The sequence below is a fragment of the Tamandua tetradactyla genome, chromosome 3 (genome assembly GCF_023851605.1).
Source record: "Tamandua tetradactyla isolate mTamTet1 chromosome 3, mTamTet1.pri, whole genome shotgun sequence".
In the NCBI taxonomy this organism is placed as follows: domain Eukaryota; kingdom Metazoa; phylum Chordata; class Mammalia; order Pilosa; family Myrmecophagidae; genus Tamandua; species Tamandua tetradactyla.
This window is the reverse complement of record NC_135329.1, coordinates 85717133-85736158: the sequence shown is the minus strand read 5'-3', so window position 1 is coordinate 85736158 and position 19026 is coordinate 85717133. Positions and strand designations below refer to the sequence as shown.

The 19026-nt window shown below is 49.0% G+C and overlaps 1 protein-coding gene across 1 annotated transcript; it reads left to right on the top strand.

The window, feature by feature from the left end:
* The first annotated feature begins 7471 nt into the window (after positions 1–7471).
* PROC (protein C, inactivator of coagulation factors Va and VIIIa) lies at positions 7472–18778 on the top strand. The gene is made up of 9 exons (XM_077153481.1): positions 7472–7561; positions 8868–8954; positions 9965–10131; positions 11119–11143; positions 11294–11431; positions 11520–11654; positions 15727–16481; positions 17144–17261; positions 17649–18778. The coding sequence occupies exons 1-9, from the start codon at positions 7516–7518 to the stop codon at positions 18248–18250; spliced, it is 2073 nt and encodes a 690-aa protein (XP_077009596.1). The 5' UTR covers positions 7472–7515; the 3' UTR covers positions 18251–18778.
* The last annotated feature ends 248 nt before the right edge of the window (positions 18779–19026 follow it).

Below are 19026 nucleotides of genomic sequence, written 5' to 3'. Positions count from 1 at the left end.
TCCTTTTCTAAACTCCTTTACATTTCTTCAAAGATCATCAAACAGTTTTGGAGAAACAGCATATAAATATCTTGTTTTACTGTAATCCTTTTCTCTGTCCTCATCCTCAATTTCCAAATTAGAGAAAATTATTCTTGTTCCACTCTTTGAAGATCTGATTTTATGGCAACTCAGCATTTAAAAATCTTTCCTATAAGCAGAAACAATGATAGCCAGCATCTTGTAGGCTTATGTTTAAGATGAGCATCTCCTTTCATTTCTAGAAAGTCAAAAATCTCATTTAGTGCTCTGGCATGTTTTGAGGAAACTAAAATGTAACCTAAAACTTTCATCCTGAAAGCCTCCATATCACCAGTAAGCAAACCACTACCTTGTAGCAGTGTCATGTACAAGGTGTGCAGGACTTCTTGCAGGTAAGACCTTTTCATTTTCTCTATTAAGGAGTTTATACACTGAATGGAAGTTGCAAAAATGTATATTTGCACCATCCGCCAAATATGTGGACAGATGTGAAAACTCTAGTTTATATTTGGATAAGATGAAATTGTTTTGCTTATTTTTGACTGTTTCATTAAAACCTTTGTAGAAATCAAGGATAGGATTTGAAATTCCATTTTAAAGATCCGAGTATCTAAGATCTAAGGGAACATATTTCTATTGCCATGACTTGACACGGAACTTGATATACTATAGAGACCCTGATTTTATACTGTTTCATTGTTGCGGTTTTTTTTGGCATGGGCAGGCACTAGGAATCGAACCCGGGTCTCTGGCATGGTAGGCAAGAACGCTGCCACTGAGCCACAGTTGCACTGCCCTAGACAGCCTGATTTTAATAAGAGCTGACAGAATGTTATCAAAATTTCCCCCTTTTGTTCACCCACAGGATATATTCATTGCAAACTCTGAATGAGTTTTCAGTTATTCAGTTGTATAGAGCTGCCAATAATATGAGTTAGTTTGTGTGATTTGCCCAAGCTAATTCAACACCTTCTCTTGTCAACTGAGCACAGGTCTCTTGGGGAGAAAAAAAAAAAAAAAACCTTTTTATTTATCTAGAAATACTTGCTTGTCTCATCCCACACTTTTAAGATTCAGTCTCAAATGTGCTTTCCTGTTTCCTGTGCCACCACCTGCATTCCCCAGTTATTTTCTGCCAATTGTGCAGGACATTCTATTTTGATTATTTGACTTCATAGTCCGGTTGTGTGTGTCCTTCCATTCGTCGCTTAAATAATGACCACAATGTGTCTGGGTCATGCTGGCACTGGTATTGTAATTATTCTCATCCACTTTATTTGAGCTCTTTAAAAGCACGGTCCCAATATTCACCCTGTTAAAAACTAAGCTAGCACTATATTAAGGCAGAGCACAACAGTTCATCCACAAAGTTGAAGACTGTCCACACTCAGGGTGGCCATACTCTCACATCGCATCGCCAGGACAACTGGGACAATGCATGCAACACTATTGTGAGCCACGAATCACGAGTGCCATCACCAGCCAATGGAGGAGAAAGTGATAGCAGAGACTAGGGAAGGGGCTGTATCTATTTGACACTAAAACCATGTGACTTTCGGGACCCCAAACTTTTGCACTGAAAACCAGGACTTTTCTCATCCCAGGGAAGGGTTTCCAGGACTGAAGGACTTTTAGGGCTAAAATCAGGACAGGTCCAGACAAACTGTGATCATGGATGATTGTCCTGGTCCATGTTTGTACAATCAAGGAAAAATGATTCTCAATACTAAAAATCAAGTGTATTTCCCTTCATTAGCAATGACCAACTGTAAATTGAAATTTTAAAAATGTCCTTTACAATAACGTTTTAAAAACATGAAATAATGTGGGATATATTTAATGAAATATGTACAAGGCCTATACACTGAAGACTACCAAACATTGTTGAGGGAAATTAACCTTAAATTAATGGTTAATGGATGAAAGGACTCAATAGTAAGATGTCTGTTTCCCCAGATTGTTCCATTGACTCAATTCAAACCCAATCAAAATCTCAATAGGCTTTTTATTTTATTTTCTTTGGTAGAAATTGATAGCTGATTCTAAAATGCATAAAGAAATTCAAAACACATAGAATAGCCAAAATTATTTTGAAAAAAAAAGAACAAAGTCAGAGAACTTACACAATCTGATTTCAAGACTTCCTATAAAACAATAGCAATTAAGACACTAAGGTATTTGTACAAGGATGAACAGATAGGATATACATAGTCAAATGATTTTCAACAAAGTGGGAAGGGAATTTGGTGGGAGAAAGGATAGCCGTCACTAAATAGGGCTGGAAAAACTAGGCGTTTCTATAGAAAAACCAATGCAACTCTAACTCACACCATATACAAAAATTAATAAATTCAAAATGGGTTGGAACTCTAAGCCTAAAAGCTAAGATTCCTATAAAATCTCTAGAAGAAAAACATGAGAAGAAACCTCTGGGAACTTGGGCTAGGCAAAGATTTTTTTAGATAGGGCACAAAAATCACAAAAGAGAAAATAAAATGTTGTTAATTAGATTTCCACAAAATTAAAAACATTTGCTCATGATAATACAATAAGTAATAAGAGATAGGCCATAGGCTAGGAGAAAATTTTTGCAAAATGTTTATCTGACAAAGGACTTATATCCATAATGTATAAAAATGTTCAATACTCAATAAAAAACACATGCAATAGAAAAAAATAGGCCAACGATTTGAACACACTCCACCAAAGAGGATATTTGAACGGCAAATAAGCAAATGAAAAGATGCTTATCATTAGTGACTAAGGAAATGAAAATTAAAGCTGTGATGAGATACCACTACATAATCATTAGAATATCTTATTTTATTTATTTATTTTTTGTATGCTGTGCACTGAGGGTCACATTTCATTCTTTTTGCCTGTGAATATTCCATTATTGCAGCAGCACCATTTGTTGATTTTGTTTTCTTTTTTTTGGAGTGCATGCTCCAGAAATTGAACATTGGTCTCCTGTATGGCAGGTGAGAATTCTACCACTGAACTACCTTTGCCTCCCCAAGAATGCCTAATTAAAAAAAGTAAACTTACAATACCAAGTGCTGCCAAGGATACAAAGCAACTAGAACACTTATAAATTGCTGGTGAAAATGCAAAGTAGTACAGACACTTTGGGAAACAGTTTAGTTTTTTGTTTTTCTTTACAAAGGTAAACATGCAGTTACCATATGATTCAGGAACCTCATTCTTATATAAATGAATACACATGCCCACACAAAAACTTGTACATGAATGTTCTAGCAAGAATAGCTCAAAACTGGTAAATGGATAAACAAATTGTAGTATATACATATGGTGGAACCTATGCTGCAATGAAAAGGAATGAACTATTGGCACATTCAGCAACATGAATGAATCACAAAATCTTTAGGTAGAATGAAAGAAACCAGTCCTAAAAGGCTATACACTGGGGACTCCTGGTAACCAAAATGGTGGCACAAGACACTCCTGGGTATTGTTCCCTCACAGCATCTTTGAACAACTGGCAAAAATTGGCAGAGTATCTTCCTCAAAACTCTGGAAATCAGTTAAAGGATTGTGATTAAAGGTTGTATCCAATAAGGGTTTAATATCCAGAATGTATAAAGAAATTACAACTCAACAACAAAAAGACAAACAACCCAGTTTTAAAATGGGCAGAAGATTTGAATACACCTTCCAAAGAAAATATACAAATGGCCAAAAAGTACATGAAAAGATGCTCAACATCATCAGCTGTTAGAGAAATGCAAATTGAAACTACAAGGAGATCTCATTTCACACCCACTAGAATAATGGAGAGAAAGTAGAGAAATACTTGTTCATTGTTGCTGGGAATGTAAAATGGTGCACAGCTGTAGAAGACAGTTTGACCATTCCTCAGAAAGTTAAGTATAGAATTATCATATGACCCAGCAATCCCATTTCTAGATATAAACCCAAAAGAATTGAAAGTGGGGTCTCAAACAAATATTTGCACATTGATATTCACAGCAGCATTATTTGCAATTGCCAAAAGATGGAAGCAACCCAAGTGTCCATTAACCGATGAACAGATAAATAAAATGTGGTATATACATACAATGGAATATTATTCAACTCTCAAAAGGAATGAAGCTATGAAATATGTGTCGTGAATGAACATTGAAGACAACATGTTGAATGAAATAGGCCATACACAAAAGGACAAATATTGTATGATCTGGTTGATATGAAATAATTAGAATAAGGAAATTCATAGAGTCAGAAACTAGAATACATTTTACCAGGGGCTGGGATGGGGAGAAGGAAAGGGGAGTTAATGCTTAATGGTACGAAATTTCTGTTTGGAGTGCTGGAAAAATTTTGGTAATGGATTGTCATGATAGTAGCACACTACTGTGAATGAAATTAACAGCACTAAAATATATATTTGAGTATAGTTACAAGGGAGAATTTTAGGCTGTAAATACATTGCTAAAATGGAAATTAAAGGATAAAACTAGGACTATATAACACAGTGAACCTAGCATGAATGTTGGACTATAGTTAATAGTACAATTATAAAAATGTTCTTTCATAAAATATAATAAATGTACCCCACTAATGCAAGGTGTTAACAATAGGGTGTATATGGGGGGGAATATACCCCAATGCAAATTACAGACTATAGTTAATAGTATAATTATGAACACGTTCTTTCATCAAGTGTAACAAGTGGAGCACATTAATGCAAGGTGTTCCTAATAGGGTGGTATATGGGAACCCTCTATTTTATGCCTGATTGTTCTGTAAACCCACAACTTCTCTGAAGAAAAATTATATTGCAAAAGGCTACATTTCGTATGCCTCCATTTATATGTGTTTGTTAAAAAGGTGAATTATCTGGTCAGAAATCAGATCACTACTTGCCAGGGGCTGGGGGTGGGACACAGAGGAACTTTCCAGGGTGACAGAAATGCCCTATATTATCATGTGGCACTGGTTACACTCATATATATTTGTCAAAACAAACAGAACTGCACATTTTTGAAGGGTGCATTTTAATTGCGTGTAAATTATACTTTATTTTTAAAGAGAAGAATCCATGTCTGCATGCTGTAGGCATGGACATTCTTCCATCTGGTACGGCTTCTAGTTTCCCTCATCTCCACCCTCCCTGGATGGGCCCCGAGCTCCCAACTATACGCCTTGCACAGCCCTCGGACACCTGGAGCCGGCACAGGGGCAGAAAGACATCATTCCTGTCACCCCTGAAAACCCCCACCACTCAGGTGGTTTCTGGCACTCGTCACCAGACGTGAGACCAGTCCTAGGTAAGAATGGCCCAGACCAGGGGTGAGCCCTTTCCCCTCTTCCACCCCCTACTCGCCCCCTCCCCGACCACCATGAGTTACCAGTTAGCAGTTAGTAGAGGCGAAACCCCTTACCCCCGGGCTTGGATGCCCGCAGAGCTTCCAGAGGTGCCTGACCTTCTCCCTGGGGATATTCTGAGGAGCCAAGAGAGGCTGAGACCCAGGCCCCAACCCCTTTACATAAAATATTTCATTTAATCTTCAGTACAACCTTGCCAGGTGGGTGCTATTACTGTCCCCATTTTACAGATATGGAAACTGAGGCCTAGGGAGCTTAAATCATGGGGCTCAAGACCACCAACCCAGGAAAAAGCCAAGTTGAGGTTCAAACCCAAGTCAGAGGATGGAACAAGGTCGTTTGGGCTTTGAGAACACCCCACCGCTGCTTGGCATCTAATAGCTTAGGCTTCCGTTTTTTGGCCACAGGCATTCGGCCCTGACCCTGGGCCTGCGCTCTCCCTCCCATAGCCAGTTCCCTGCGCACAACCCCCCACCCCCACCCCCACCACCTCCGGAAATCACAGCTGACTCAGTGGCCCCAAGTCCTGCCGCTGCTGCTAGGGCTGTTCTGAATGGACTCGGCCCTTTTCGTGGGGGGACTCGCACGCGGCAAAGGAGACTCCAGGGTCACCTGGCGACACCCGGACCCCAAACAGCGCCTTCTAACGGAAGTCTGCAGCAATGCACCGAGACCTCCGGGGAGCTGACCCCCTCGCGATGGTTGGCGTCGGGGGATGGTCGTGAAGGGTGGGGGAGGAAATGGGGGGCCACACAGGAAGGGAGAGGGGGTGTGGATAGCCCAGAGCAGTGACTGCCGGGGACTTGTGGGAGACTCCTGGAGCAATAGGAGAGTCCTGGGCTGCGCAGGTCCCCCCGTGGGCGGGGTCATACCTGCAGCCTACATGCGTCTCTGGAGCTGCCTTGGACCTCACCCATGGCCGCTAGCTTCTCATTTCTCACAGGCTCAAATCTAGACTGTTACCTCCCCCACCCCACCCCTGATCCTTGTCTTCTGTGCCTCCGCATTCCTTCCCTACCTGTGTGTGTGGGGGGGGGGGGGGGGGGGGGCTTCTTTGCTTTTCCGCTGTCTACTCTCTGATGTCCAGCAGAAAGCTCCACCTCCTCCGGGCAGCCTTTCCTGGCCACCCAGCTTGTCCCTTTCTCTGAATTCTGTGGGCATTCCCGTGGATCTCACTCCTCTTACCCTCCCCAGGGGGCTGTCTGAGCTGCACCATGGGCCCTGTACCCTCTGCAGCCCCTGACTGGGGGCGGGGCTCTAGGAAGCGTCTGGCTTCAGGGAACAGAAGATGTTCTAGCCGGGACTCCACCATCTTGAATCTCAGCCCATCTCTGAACATCTGCGTCTGCTTCCTCACCAGCTTCCTCTGCTTTGACCCTGAAGATGGATGCCCAGATCCTGGCTTCCAAGTCCCCCCAAGCCTGTAAATGCTCTCCATAGGGACTGAGGGCTGAGAGGCCCCATCCCTGGGGTCTGGGGGAGAGGACCTGAGTGACCCCAGGGACAGATGACTTCCCTGGGTGATCACCTATGACCAGAAGGGTGGATCACAGGACTGATTCAGGGGTGCAGATTTTGAGAAGGAGTGCAGTTAAGTCCTCTACCAAGAGGGTAAGGCAGGGAAGCCATGGGAGGCATCTCTGGGCAGATGCTGAATACATGCCCAATGATAGGATGGAAACAGAGGCTCTGACCCTTTATTTCTGCTGTTCTCCTTTCCTGCGTCCCTGGACTCCAGCCTTTTCAGATTTTATTTCTTTTTCTCACTTGTTCACATAGGTGGTCCAGTGGCATTAGGAAGAGCTGAGTTCTGCTCAGAAAGCCTTTGTTTTTGTTTTGTTTCGTTTTGTCTTACAATGAATAGTGTCCTGGAGTTGATTAAATATGGAATGCTTACCAGCTGTGCTGATCTTAGGCAAATTATAACACCTCTGGGATGCAGTCTCCCCATCTACAGAGTGGGACAGCATTCCCTGCCCTCAGCTAGCCCCTCTGAGGCTAAATAAAAGAGAGAGGACTTCTACGCCCAGAGCCATCCAGAGCCCAGAGCCAGTGCACGTGTTTGTTTATCTGTGAGAGGCAGCCTCAGAACCCAGGGCCAAGCAAATATTTGCAGTTATGGATTAACCTGAGCTCCCAGCTGTTATGGCGGCAGGAGGGCAACCTTGCAGCGTCTCTGAGGCCCACCTCAGTAAGTCCCCAGACCATGAGGGTTATACCCCCCTCCCCCATCAGGCAGGTCTATGGGGAGGGCCGAGAGTGGGGGCAGAAGACCCAAGAGGGCTGAGTGGTGGTAAGGGGCGAATCCTGGCTCGGGGCCCGGGCAGCACTTGGAGGCTTGGGCTGAAGGGAACAGGGGGCTGAACCTCCAGCCAGCGGAGGCCCTGGTGGGCATAACTAGGCTGGGCGCACACTTCTGGGGGCCCTTCCCACCGTGCTGGATGAGTGGAAGTCAGCCAAGAGCTTCAGGGCATAGGGACTTCCCCAGAGGCAGCTACGTGTCCGGGAAAACTCCAGTCTCCTCCCCTGCCCCTCTACCTCTAAGTCAGAGCCAGGCCTCTGATGCAAACAAATTTCAGAACCAGCTTCAGAGGGAGTTAGCAAAGCTGGAAAGTGAGAGTACAGATGGGACAGGGCCAGCCTGTCCACTGGGTTTCCGAGACCATGGGCCACCTCCTTGGTGGCTGGCAGAGGAGTTAGCTCCATGTTTTGGGCCATGGCTAAGGTTCCGGCCCAGAGCCACACGGGCCTGGTTGTGGATTTTGAACAAGTTACTTAAGACCTCTGAGCCTAAATTTCCCCCTCCATGAAATGGGGGTGATCACACTGAGGCCTACCTCTGTCTTGGGTGGCTGTAGGCTTATCCGAGATAATAACAGCTAATGTTTTTTGAGCATTTACTATGTGCCAACCCTGTTTTAAGAGCGTCATGTGGATTAAGGCTTAATTCTGACAACAGTTCTGTAAGGCAGAAATCCAATTTTATTCTATCAATTTTACCAATTGGGAAATGAGGCACAGAGCAGTTAAGTGTCTTGTCCTACATTGCCACCCAGTAAGGGGTGGGGCTGGGATTCAAACCCCAGCAGTCTGGCTCTGAACCATGCATAAATAGCTTAAAAGACACCATAAAGGTCCAATAAATTCTAGCTGTAGAATAATGACTTGTATAGCTCAGCCATGGGCCCAGCAGAGGGACAGCCTCACTCTGTACCCCCAAAGAGTAGGGCTCCGGAGACCCGCAGCCCTTTCCAGGCTAGTGCTCCTATACACAGGGCCTCGTGTATACCTGTTGCCTTCTCTGTTCACCCTCAGACTCAGGGCAGAGGGTGCTACCCTAGCACCTGACTCTCTGCCTAGTGAACAAGGACCCCAACCTCAGCTTTAAATCTGGTAATCAGCAAACAGCGGCCCCCCCCTCCCCCAGATGGCATGGCAGTAGGTAGAATAGGGGCCTGGAGGCCCTGCCAGGAGCTCAGAATTCCTTTCATGGGCAGGTGTCCGCAACCCCAGAATGTGGCAGCTTTCAAGCTTCTTACTGCTGGCGGTCACCTGGGAAATTTCATGCACGGCGCTTCCTGCTGGTAAGACCATCCATCCCCCCTCCTCCCCCAGGCCCTCCCTGGGGCTCTCAGGGTGCCTCATGGCCATCTCTGGCATCTCGCCATCTCCTCCAAGCCTCTGTGGAAAGGCGGGGAGTCCTCCAGGCGGGCAGGATGGCAGGGAACCAGGGGCAGGATGGCAGGGAAATGTGTCACGTTTCCAGCCTCTTTCTACCCCTCTCTGGGGAGGTCACAGAGATAGCCCCAGTCCATTCCCCTCCACCAAGGCCCTGGCCCCCATCCGCTCTGGCCCAGAGCAGCCTCTCCTGCCTAAGATGCCCATTGGCCATGTCGCTGTTCCCCACGACCAGCGGCAAAAGCAGGGAGGCCTCTTCTGGACCTGCTTGCCTGTCTCGGTACCCTTTATCCCCACCACCACCCGTGGCTGCTCAGCTCAGGCATACCTGCCCCTAGGATGCTTTCCTAACCTGCATTTGCAGCTCCCCTCTGCCCCTCGTGTTCACTGCTGCTCTCTCCTGGTTGTCCCACTGTACCCAAGACAGACACCTCTCAGAGGTCTGCCCGTCCTCCAGTGTGCCAGCCCACACAGAGGGCATGTGGAATGCTCCATGAGGGAGGGAGGGAGGAGAGAGGAAGGGCATCAGGACAGGCTGGCACAAGGTGTATTCACTGAACAATGAGACCAGTAATGAGAATCACAGCATCTGGTGTCTGTAATTGGGGGTGCTGGTTTCTGTGCCCGGGACTGTGCTAAGGGTTCTCCACGTTTGCTTTATCCCTACTTTTCGGATGGGTAAGCTGATGTCCTCCCCTGCATGGTCCCCACCCCATCGCACCCCCCACCCCCCACCCCCCCCCCGCAAAGGGGCAGGGGCGAGCATTTTTTTCTAGAAATGACAGTAATTCCTGCAGGGGCTAGAAAGGAAAATGCCTTCCTCATCGTTCCCCTACCCCCACCCCGGGATGGCTCTCCTTAGGTTGCTCCAGTCCAGTGAGCTGCCCATCTCCTCCCTCCCCTTCCCCCCAAACAGGCTCCGTGTTCTCCAGCAGCCGGCGTGCCCACCAGGTGCTGCGGATCCACAAACGTGCCAACACCTTCCTAGAGGAACTCCGGGAGGGCAACCTGGAGCGGGAGTGCATGGAGGAAAACTGTGACCTGGAGGAGGTCCACGAGATTTTCAAAAATGTCAAGGACACAGTAAGGGCGCGTGGACAGGAGGCCGGCACGGCGGGCAAAGGCAGGGGCTGGAGAGGTGGTAGGCTCCAGCTGCATCCTGTTCCCAGCTTGCTGGGGGTGGGGGTAGAGTGGAATGAATAGGATGCCCCCACGTCTGCCCACACATGCTATGTGCCTCAGTTCAGAAGCTCGTGGGAGAAAATCTGATTGTGGGGGGATCTGTATGAAGGTTCTAGGGCCTCTCTGGTCTGAACATCTGTGGTTGCCGAGGTGGGAGGATGGGCTTGGCAAGGAAGCAGTTTCCTGCTACCGCTTCATCCTGCCGCCTCTAAGGGCTCACTTCGGCTCCTGGGACATGGAGCGGTCCTTCCTGCTCACCCATAAGAGTTGCCCATAGCAACACCCTTGTGGAGGTTGTCAAGGCTGACTGGTCGCTCTGGGCAACTCCTTCCTTCACCCTTGGTTTCTGCCCCTTAGCCCATTGCCCATTGGCTCCCCTCTCTGTCCTGGCTGCCTCTTTTCCCAGAGGGCCTCCTAAACATGCAATCAAAGCACACCCCTGCCTCCCATACCCTTCATCCTCACCGGCCACTCTGGAGGGCAGAGCTGCTGCTACTCAGCCTGCTGGATGGCTTGGGCAGTGGATCCCAGCCTCACCCAGGACCTTGTTAGAATGGCAGATTCTCTGGTTTCCCAGACTGGATGAGTGAGAAGTCCTGAAAAGCTCCGGGACCAAGTGGATAGGGGCTGGGAGGAGGCAGAGCAACCTGGGAATGTGGGATGGAGGTAGTGCAGGGGGCTGGGGGTAGGGTAAAGTGTTAGGGGAGTGCAAGGGAGAGGAGGGCACAGCAGGGCTCAGCAGCACCAGTGGTTAGGAACAAACCCGAAAGATCCCTCTTTGTCCCGGAGCCTTCCCCTCCCCTGCCTGCAGAGAGGCTGATGGGCCCTGCCTGGGTGAGCCGGGGAGGTGCTGGGTGGACCTTCCTGACCTCTCCCCTCTTTCCGCAGCTGGCTTTCTGGTACAAGTACGCCGGTGAGTCCTTCGTAGACCTTTGGCTGCGGTGCGGGTCCCAGCCCCTCCAGCTCCTCCCCTCGGGGTCTTGCATTGACCAGCGGCCCCAGGAGGGGGGTTGATTGTCCCAGTGATTCCCTTTTCTTGCCCTCCTTCGCCTCTGTATCCCAGATGAGGACCAGTGTGCTACCCTGCCTCCCGGACACCCGTGCAACAGCCCGTGCTGCGGACACGGCACGTGCATTGACGGCCTCAGGGCCTTCCACTGCAACTGCAGCCGCGGCTGGGAGGGTCGCTTCTGTGCCTACGGTGAGGGGATGGGGGCCAGAGAGGATTCAGTGGGGAGGGCGGGACTGGTGCGCCCCACCAGCCGGGAACCTCTCCTCTCTCCGCCCAGAGGTGCTCTTTTCCAACTGCTCCGTGGACAACGGCGGCTGCGCTCACTACTGCCTGCAGATGGAGGACGCGCGTCGCTGCAGCTGCGCCCCGGGCTACCAGCTGGCGGATGACGTCCGAGAGTGCCGGCCCGTAGGTGAGCGCCCCCGGGGCCACCGTCTCCCCCACCCCCACCCCAAGCTCCATTCCCATCAGGCCTTGTGCTTAGGATTGTCAAGGGACCCCACCCCGTGTTAGCTTGGGCAGACATCACTTACTGAAGTTGGGGGACAGAAGGCGGCACCTGAGATGTTGAGAGAGGACCAGCATTGGTTAGAGGGAGACGTGCCCACCCCAACACAAAGCACTTCCATCCATTGTCTGGTAGCCTTTCCTTTCAACCTGCAGCACTCCCTTTAGTTTCTCGTTCAGGGTGGTGAATTCCCGTCACTTTTATTCAACTGGTAAAGGCTTACTCTCATTTTTGAAAGACGTTCTGATTAGATATAGACTTTTGGTTGGTAATTTTTTTTTTTTTTTTGCTTTCAGCATTTTATAAACACATCACTCTACTGCTGTCTTGCCTCCAAGGTTTCCATGAGAAATAAGCAATTAATTTTATTGAAGCTCCCTTGTATGGGACATATTGGTTCTCTCCTGTGGTTTTCAAAAGTCTCTCTGTATCTTTGATATTCAACAGTTTGATTATAATAGGTCGCAGTGTAGGTCTACTTGGGTTTGTCCTGTGTGGAGTTCGTTGAGTATCCTGGATGTCTGTATATTTATATCTTTCATTAAATTTGAGAAGTTTTCATCCATTATTTCTTCAAATATTCTCTCTTCCCCTTTCACACTTTCTTCTCCTTCTGGGACTTGCACGATGTATATACTGATATGCTTGATGGTGTCCCACAGGTTCTTCAGGCTCTGTTCACTTTTTCTCATTCTGTTTTCTTTCTGCTTCCCAGACCGGATGATTTTAATCTATTATTTTAAGTTCACTGATTCTTTCTTCTGCTAGATCCAGTCTGCTGGATAAAAAAAATTAGGAAATTTTTTATTTCTGCCACTATGGTCTTCAACAGTATTTGGTTCCTTTTCATAATTCCCATCTCTCTATTGACATTCTCTTTGTTCATTTATCATTTTCCTTATTTCCTTTAGTTTATTGTCCATGTTTGCCTTTTGCTGTCTGAGCATATTTAGGACTTTTTTTTTTTTAATTAAAATTCTTTGGAATGTCCCAGGTCTGGTCCTCCTCACTGATGGTTTCTGATTCTTTAATCTTCTCCTTTGCTTGTGCCACAGCTTCCTGTTTCTTTGTATGTTTGGTAATATTTTGTTAAAATCTGGCTATTTTGATATTTTAATATATTGTCACTGGGATTTCGACTCTGAGATATCTGTTCCTTACCCTGTATCCAGTTAGTGCTATGACAGAGCTTTCCTTGAATGTCGAGAGCTAACAGCAACAAAAAAGGATAAAAAGAAAACACCTTTCTCAGTATTTGCAGATTGTCCTGTGTGAGTTCTCTTCAGACCTTATTCGTACAGTGTGTTTAAAGAATAGCTTGAGGCCAAAGCGAAGGGGCTTCCATGGTCCTTTCTGCACACATATCTTGTCTTGGGCATGCATGTGTGGGACTAAGAATTCCCTCATTTAATGGATATTAATGTGCCCTCTTCCCTAAGAAACAGTTTCTTCAAGGTCCCAGGCACTGCTTTGCATGTCCTACAGCCAGCAAGCTCTTGTCCCATGCAACACGATTTCACTGACCTCCACAGTGTTCTGTAGGAGAGCACTGTGAAATGCCTTCATAATGCAGAGCAAGTTCTGGGATGACAACTCCACGATGAGGATTCTGGTTCAGTCCTTCAGCTGCCACCAGACAGATTGGACCAGACATGCATGCTCCCAGAATGTGACCGAGAGTTACTCTGCTCCCTCCAGAACTGTGACCTGCCCTGTGAGCACTCCTCAGCCCTGTACTGAGCTGCTTAGGGATGGGGCAGGGGCCAGTCAGGGCACCATTTACAAGTTACCTTTCCTTGCTTTGGCACTTGTTTTGTTACTTCAATCCTTTTACTGGTTTATAGACCATTACAAAAGCTGTTTCTTCCCGTTTTCAGTGGCTGTTTAAAGCTTCTGTGGGAAGACGAAATCCTGGCAATTCTTGCTCTACCATCCTATGTAGTGTCTTTTAATTGTGCTGTCATCAGCATGTTTTGGTATCAGGGTAATACGGGCCTCAGAATGAATTGGAAAGTGTCTCTTCCTCTACTATTTCTCTGGAAGTGTTCCCTGGAAGAGACTGTGTAGAATTAGTATTAACTCTTTTTTGAAAGTTTGGCAAAATTCTCCATGAAACTGACTGGGTCTGGAGATTTCTTTTCCAGGAAGTCTTTAATCATGAATTCAATTTCTTTGGTAGTCCTAGAACTATTTAGGTTATCTAATTCATCTTGGCTGAATTTTGATAGTTTGTGATTTTTGAGGCAATTGGCCCTTCTCTTTAAGTTGTTAAATTTATGAATTTTAATTTTTTTTGTTTTTGTAATAATCTCTTTTTTCTTTTAATTGATGCAGGATCTGTTGTGATATAATTAATTTCTGATATTAATGATTTCTGTCTTGTCTCTTCCTGACTTTGTTAATTTTGCTCAAGATTTGTCAACTTTATTTTTTCAAACCAGCTTCTCATTTCATTATTATTTCTTAAATTATTTCCTCCCTTCTGATTGTTTTGGGTTTATTTTGCCCTTTTTCTAGTTTCTTAGGGTATAATTTAATTGAGATCTATGATTTAATCTTATCTTATTGATTAAGATCTTTCTTTTTTCCAGTGTAAGCATCTAGTGCTATAATCTCCCTCTTCACCTTGCTGCATCCACAAATTTTTGTTTTATATTTATATATATGTATTTTGCATCCCACAAATTTTCATAAGTTATTTTCTTAGTTTCCTGGCTGCTAAGGCAGATATCACACAAGGGCTGGCATAAACTGTGGTGTCTGGTGACTCTACAAGTCACTAAAACTCTGGGAATCCATGCTGGACCTGCTGCCTTGTGGGCTTTCCTGCAAAGCCATCTAGAAGGCCCCAGTCACTGGCAGAACCCCTACTTCCCAGACCTCCGTGTCTTTCCTTTTAGCCAGTTTCAAAGAAAAACCCTCCAAGCTCCTATTTGGATGGGTCAAGCCTGGTTTCTGGCCCCTTGGAGCAGGATGGGAAAGGGGAACTGGAGGCAGGATAAGAAGGGGGAGCTGGGTTCTGCAGTCTGGGTCACTCTTCCCCTCTGCAGTGCCTGGAATTCCTGGTCCCTTATGCAGGTGATACACCTCTGTTCTTCTACAGGCATGGGAGAGTCAGCCTGTGATGTGGGGTGGGGCTAAGCTCCAAGCCTCTACCCACTTCTCTTACAACTTTCAACAGTCCCTTGTTTTCAGTCCCACTTGCACGGCCTCTGTCAGAAGCTCAGATGCTTCTCGGGCTCTGTGCAGACATTAGGCTGCTTGGGGTCCCTGCCTGCCTGAGGTTTCGCTTTCTCAGTCTGCTGAATCAGCTACTAGGTGTATCTGCTGCCCAGCTTTTGGGGTTTTGTTGCTGTTGTTTCCTCTCCATCGTTTGTCATTATGAAGCCCAATGCTCAAGAGCCTGTGGTGGCTTCCTGATGCTCTTTCAGATGTCTCTCAACCTGGCATTCAAAGCCTGCCATGAGATGGCCTGTAGACCTCTGAGCCCCCTTCTCCATCATGTGGCAAGGAGACCTCACAGCTGTGCTCTGAGCTGCCCTGCACACCTCTTCCTCTCCATAATTCTGTAGCTCTGTTAGGAAGATGGCAGTGTCCCAGTATGCCACCTCACTTAGGCATCTAGGGAATATTTCCAGCAGCCCTGGGGCTCAGCAGGGATGGCTCTGTACTTACAAATGAGACTGAAACTCAGATTAAGCAACCCCCCCAAAGACACATAGTTGATGCTACTTGGTCTGACCCTTGCCAGTAGGTACCACTGTTTGTTAACTGACTGACTAACTTATCTGAGGGGATTTGCAGCTGATGACAATGAAGCATTCTAGATCCTTTGCTTCATTTACTCCCCACCCCCCTTTTTTTTAACTGAACAGTGTGGTATACTGACCTGCAGTCAGGGGGTGGGCAAAGGCAGGAGGGCAGTCTCAGAAATGGTGTTCCCTGTGGCCTCCGTACCTTTCTCCTCTCCCTCCAGTGAAATTCCCCTGTGGAAGGGTGGCAAAACCCACGGAGAAGAAGCGCCACAATTTGAAACGGGATGTAGACCAAGTAGGCCAATTCAATCCACCTACACAATTGGACCCACCTACAGACCAGGTCAGCCCTCCTATGGACCAGGTCAACCCGCCCACGGACTACGTCAGTCCGCTCACGGACCAGGTCAGCCTGTCTACAGACCAGGTTAGCCCACCTACGGACCAGATCAGCCCTCCTATGGACCAGGTCAACCCGCCCACAGACCAGGTCAGCCCTCCTACAGACCAGGTCAGCCCTCCTACAGACCAGGTCAGCCCGCCCACGGGCCACGTCAGCCCGCCCACGGACCAGGTCAGCCCTCCTACAGACCAGGTCAGCCCTCCTACAGACCAGGTCAGCCCGCCCACGGACCAGGTCAGCCCTCCTACGGACCAGGTCAGCCCTCCTACAGACCACGTCAGCCCTCCTACAGACCACGTCAGCCCTCCCACAGACCATGTCAGCCCGCCCACAGACCATGTCAGCCTGCCTACAGACCATGCCTGCCCACCTACAGACCAGGTCAGCGCGCCCACAGGCCACATCAGTCCACCCACGGACCACGTCAGCCCGCCCACGGACCAGGTCGACTGTCCTACAGATCAGGTCGATTGGCCTACAGACGAGGTTGACTGGCCTACAGACCAGGTGGACCAAGTTGACCCGCGTATCATCCAGGGGAAGCCCACTAGATGGGGAGAGAGCCCCTGGCAGGTGAGAAGGGTGGTAGCGCCACCTACTGGCAGTTCCCCGCTGACACTGCAGAATCGTGGTGGGGCAGCACTGGAGTGGGGAAGGGGCCAAGGTGGGCGGGGTGGGGCTAGGGGCATATACAGGAAGAGCTGGAACACAATGCAGAGGCGGGGGCTGATGGGATAGAAGCTTAGGCCCTAGGTACCCCTCCAGCCTCCACATGGGAACTAACCCTTATTTGGTCTCCTCTGCCAGGCACTGGATGGGTGACAGGTTGAAATCAACAAGCAGGGTCCCTGGCTTTGGGGCGCCCACAGATCCTGGGAGGGCCAGGCCCCTAAACAGACCTAGGAGGGCCAAAGCCGGGGTGGAGGGGTCACCCAAGGCAGTCTGGGGACCTCACAGGCTTCCCAGAGGATGCAACGGGAGCCCCTGAGAGTAAGGCCTCAGTGGGGTAGTCCGTGGCTGGGGATGCATCCAGAAACAACGCGGGCAAAGACAGGGATACGCTCAACGCTGCAGAACAGACGATAGAAAACTCCAGAACAGGGTAATACATCTCTGCTGGGAGCAGGGAGCCCAGGAGGGACCCCAGGCTGGAGAACTGCACCCGCCGCAGTGCTGAGCCCCTGGGACCTGGGAGGTGCTGGAACAGTCCTGTGATGTCCTGCCACCCTGTCTAGGTGATCTTGCTGGACTCGAAGAAGAAGCTGGCCTGCGGGGCCGTGCTCATCCACACACACTGGGTGCTCACTGCCGCCCACTGCATGGAGGACGCTAAGAAACTCTTCGTCAGGCTGGGTGAGGGCCTGAGCCAGGCAGGAGGGGCTGCCTGGGGTGTGGTGGGACCAGGCAGGCTGCCCAGGTTTGGGGAGCCTGGACCCCGGGGAGCCTCGTGCCTCCCTGCTCCCGCAGCTTCCCTGGGCAGTAGGCCACCCTGCAGTCTCACTGCTTGATCCGGAAGTGAGCCCTGAGTTCAGAACAGCATATGGCCCTTGAGAGACTGACACCAACCCCCCCCCCCCTTTTGGCAGGAACCCTCCCCCTTAATAAGGAGCTGAGGGGCAGACCTGCGGGCCCCTGAGGGTGCCTGGGCCGCGGGGACGTACCCTCCCCAACCCCTGCCCCCAGCCCCCACCCCACGCCTCCCGGCATCTACCCTTCTGACCCGGCCCCTCTGCCTGGCAGGGGAGTATGACCTGCGGCGTTTTGAGAAGTGGGAGGTGAATGTGGACATCAAGGAGGTGGTCATCCATCCCAACTACAGCCGGAGAACCACGGACAACGACGTGGCGCTGCTGCGCCTGGCCAAGCCCGCCACCCTGTCGCAGGCCGTGGTGCCCATCTGCCTGCCGGACAGCGGCCTGGCCGAGCGCGAGCTCACTCGCGTTGGCCAGGAGACCGTGGTGACGGGCTGGGGCTACCGCAGCGAGAGCAGGAAAAACCGCACTTACGTACTCAACTTCATCCAGATTCCCGTGGCCCCGCACAACGAGTGCGCCCAGGCCATGTACCACAAGGTCTCCGAGAACATGCTGTGCGCCGGCATCCTCGGGGACCCGCGGGACGCCTGCGAGGGCGACAGCGGGGGCCCCATGGTCGCCTCTTTCCGCGGCACCTGGTTCCTGGTGGGCCTGGTGAGCTGGGGCGAGGGCTGCGGGAACCCCCACAACTTCGGCATTTACACTAAAGTCAGCCGCTACCTGGACTGGATCCACAGCCACATTAAAGCTGAGGAGCCCAACCCCAAGAGCGGACGCCTTCGCCGCCGCCGCTCGGGTGGACGCTAAAGGGGTCATTAAAAGGAGCCTGCCACTCTTTCTGTCCTTCTACCTCGCTCCTGGGCTCTTCCAAGGGAAGCAACATTTTACCCAGTACCATCTGTGACTGGCTTCACGAATAGCATCTCATTTAACCCCACAGCAATTTCTTGAGGTGGGGAGGGGCAGAGGGACGTTTTGTGGGGTCTGAAGCTGATTAAATTTGGGGGGCTCTCCTTATGAAAAAGAATAAACGATATGAATATAAAATTGTTAGAGCCCCTCCCAGGCCTTGGAGAAGCCAGTGCCAGTTTAGGGGTCCTGAAGCATAAGCTTTACAGTAAACCCAACCCATATTGCAGCTGAAGAAACTGAGCCTCAAAGGGTGAAGCCAGGATTCAGATCTAAGGTCTGACTCCATGGTTGCTGGAGGGCAGGTGTGGTGTGCACCAGTATGTAGGGGCTGTGGGTCCTGTGCTGAGAGCAGCCAACTTAGAAGCTTGGAAGGAGCACCCGGCACAGCTGAGGAAGCTAAGAACAATGTCACATGAATAACTAAGCAAGAGGGTCTGACTTAACCCAGCTTCGAAGGCATAACCTGATGAACCCCGGGAATAAATGAAGACTCCTGATTTGAATCATTAAGTACCTGATAAAAAGGGATGGTGATGAGACAAAACAGAGGAAATTGTTTGACAGTAAGAACTCTCCATGTTACATGACAGTAAGAATTCTCCATGTGACTTCTGGCCACTCTGAGTGTTGGTAAAATGATTAGACAAGAACAGGGGATCGCAACCCTGGCT

Excerpts from the sequence above, each read along its gene's own strand:
- PROC (XM_077153481.1), top strand. The coding sequence starts at position 7,516 with ATGGCGGCAGGAGGGCAACCTTGCAGCGTCTCTGAGGCCCACCTCA. Across the intron at positions 8,955-9,964 it reads ATGCACGGCGCTTCCTGCTG|GCTCCGTGTTCTCCAGCAGC; the intron begins GTAAGACCATCC and ends CCCCCCAAACAG. Across the intron at positions 11,432-11,519 it reads GGGTCGCTTCTGTGCCTACG|AGGTGCTCTTTTCCAACTGC; the intron begins GTGAGGGGATGG and ends CTCTCCGCCCAG.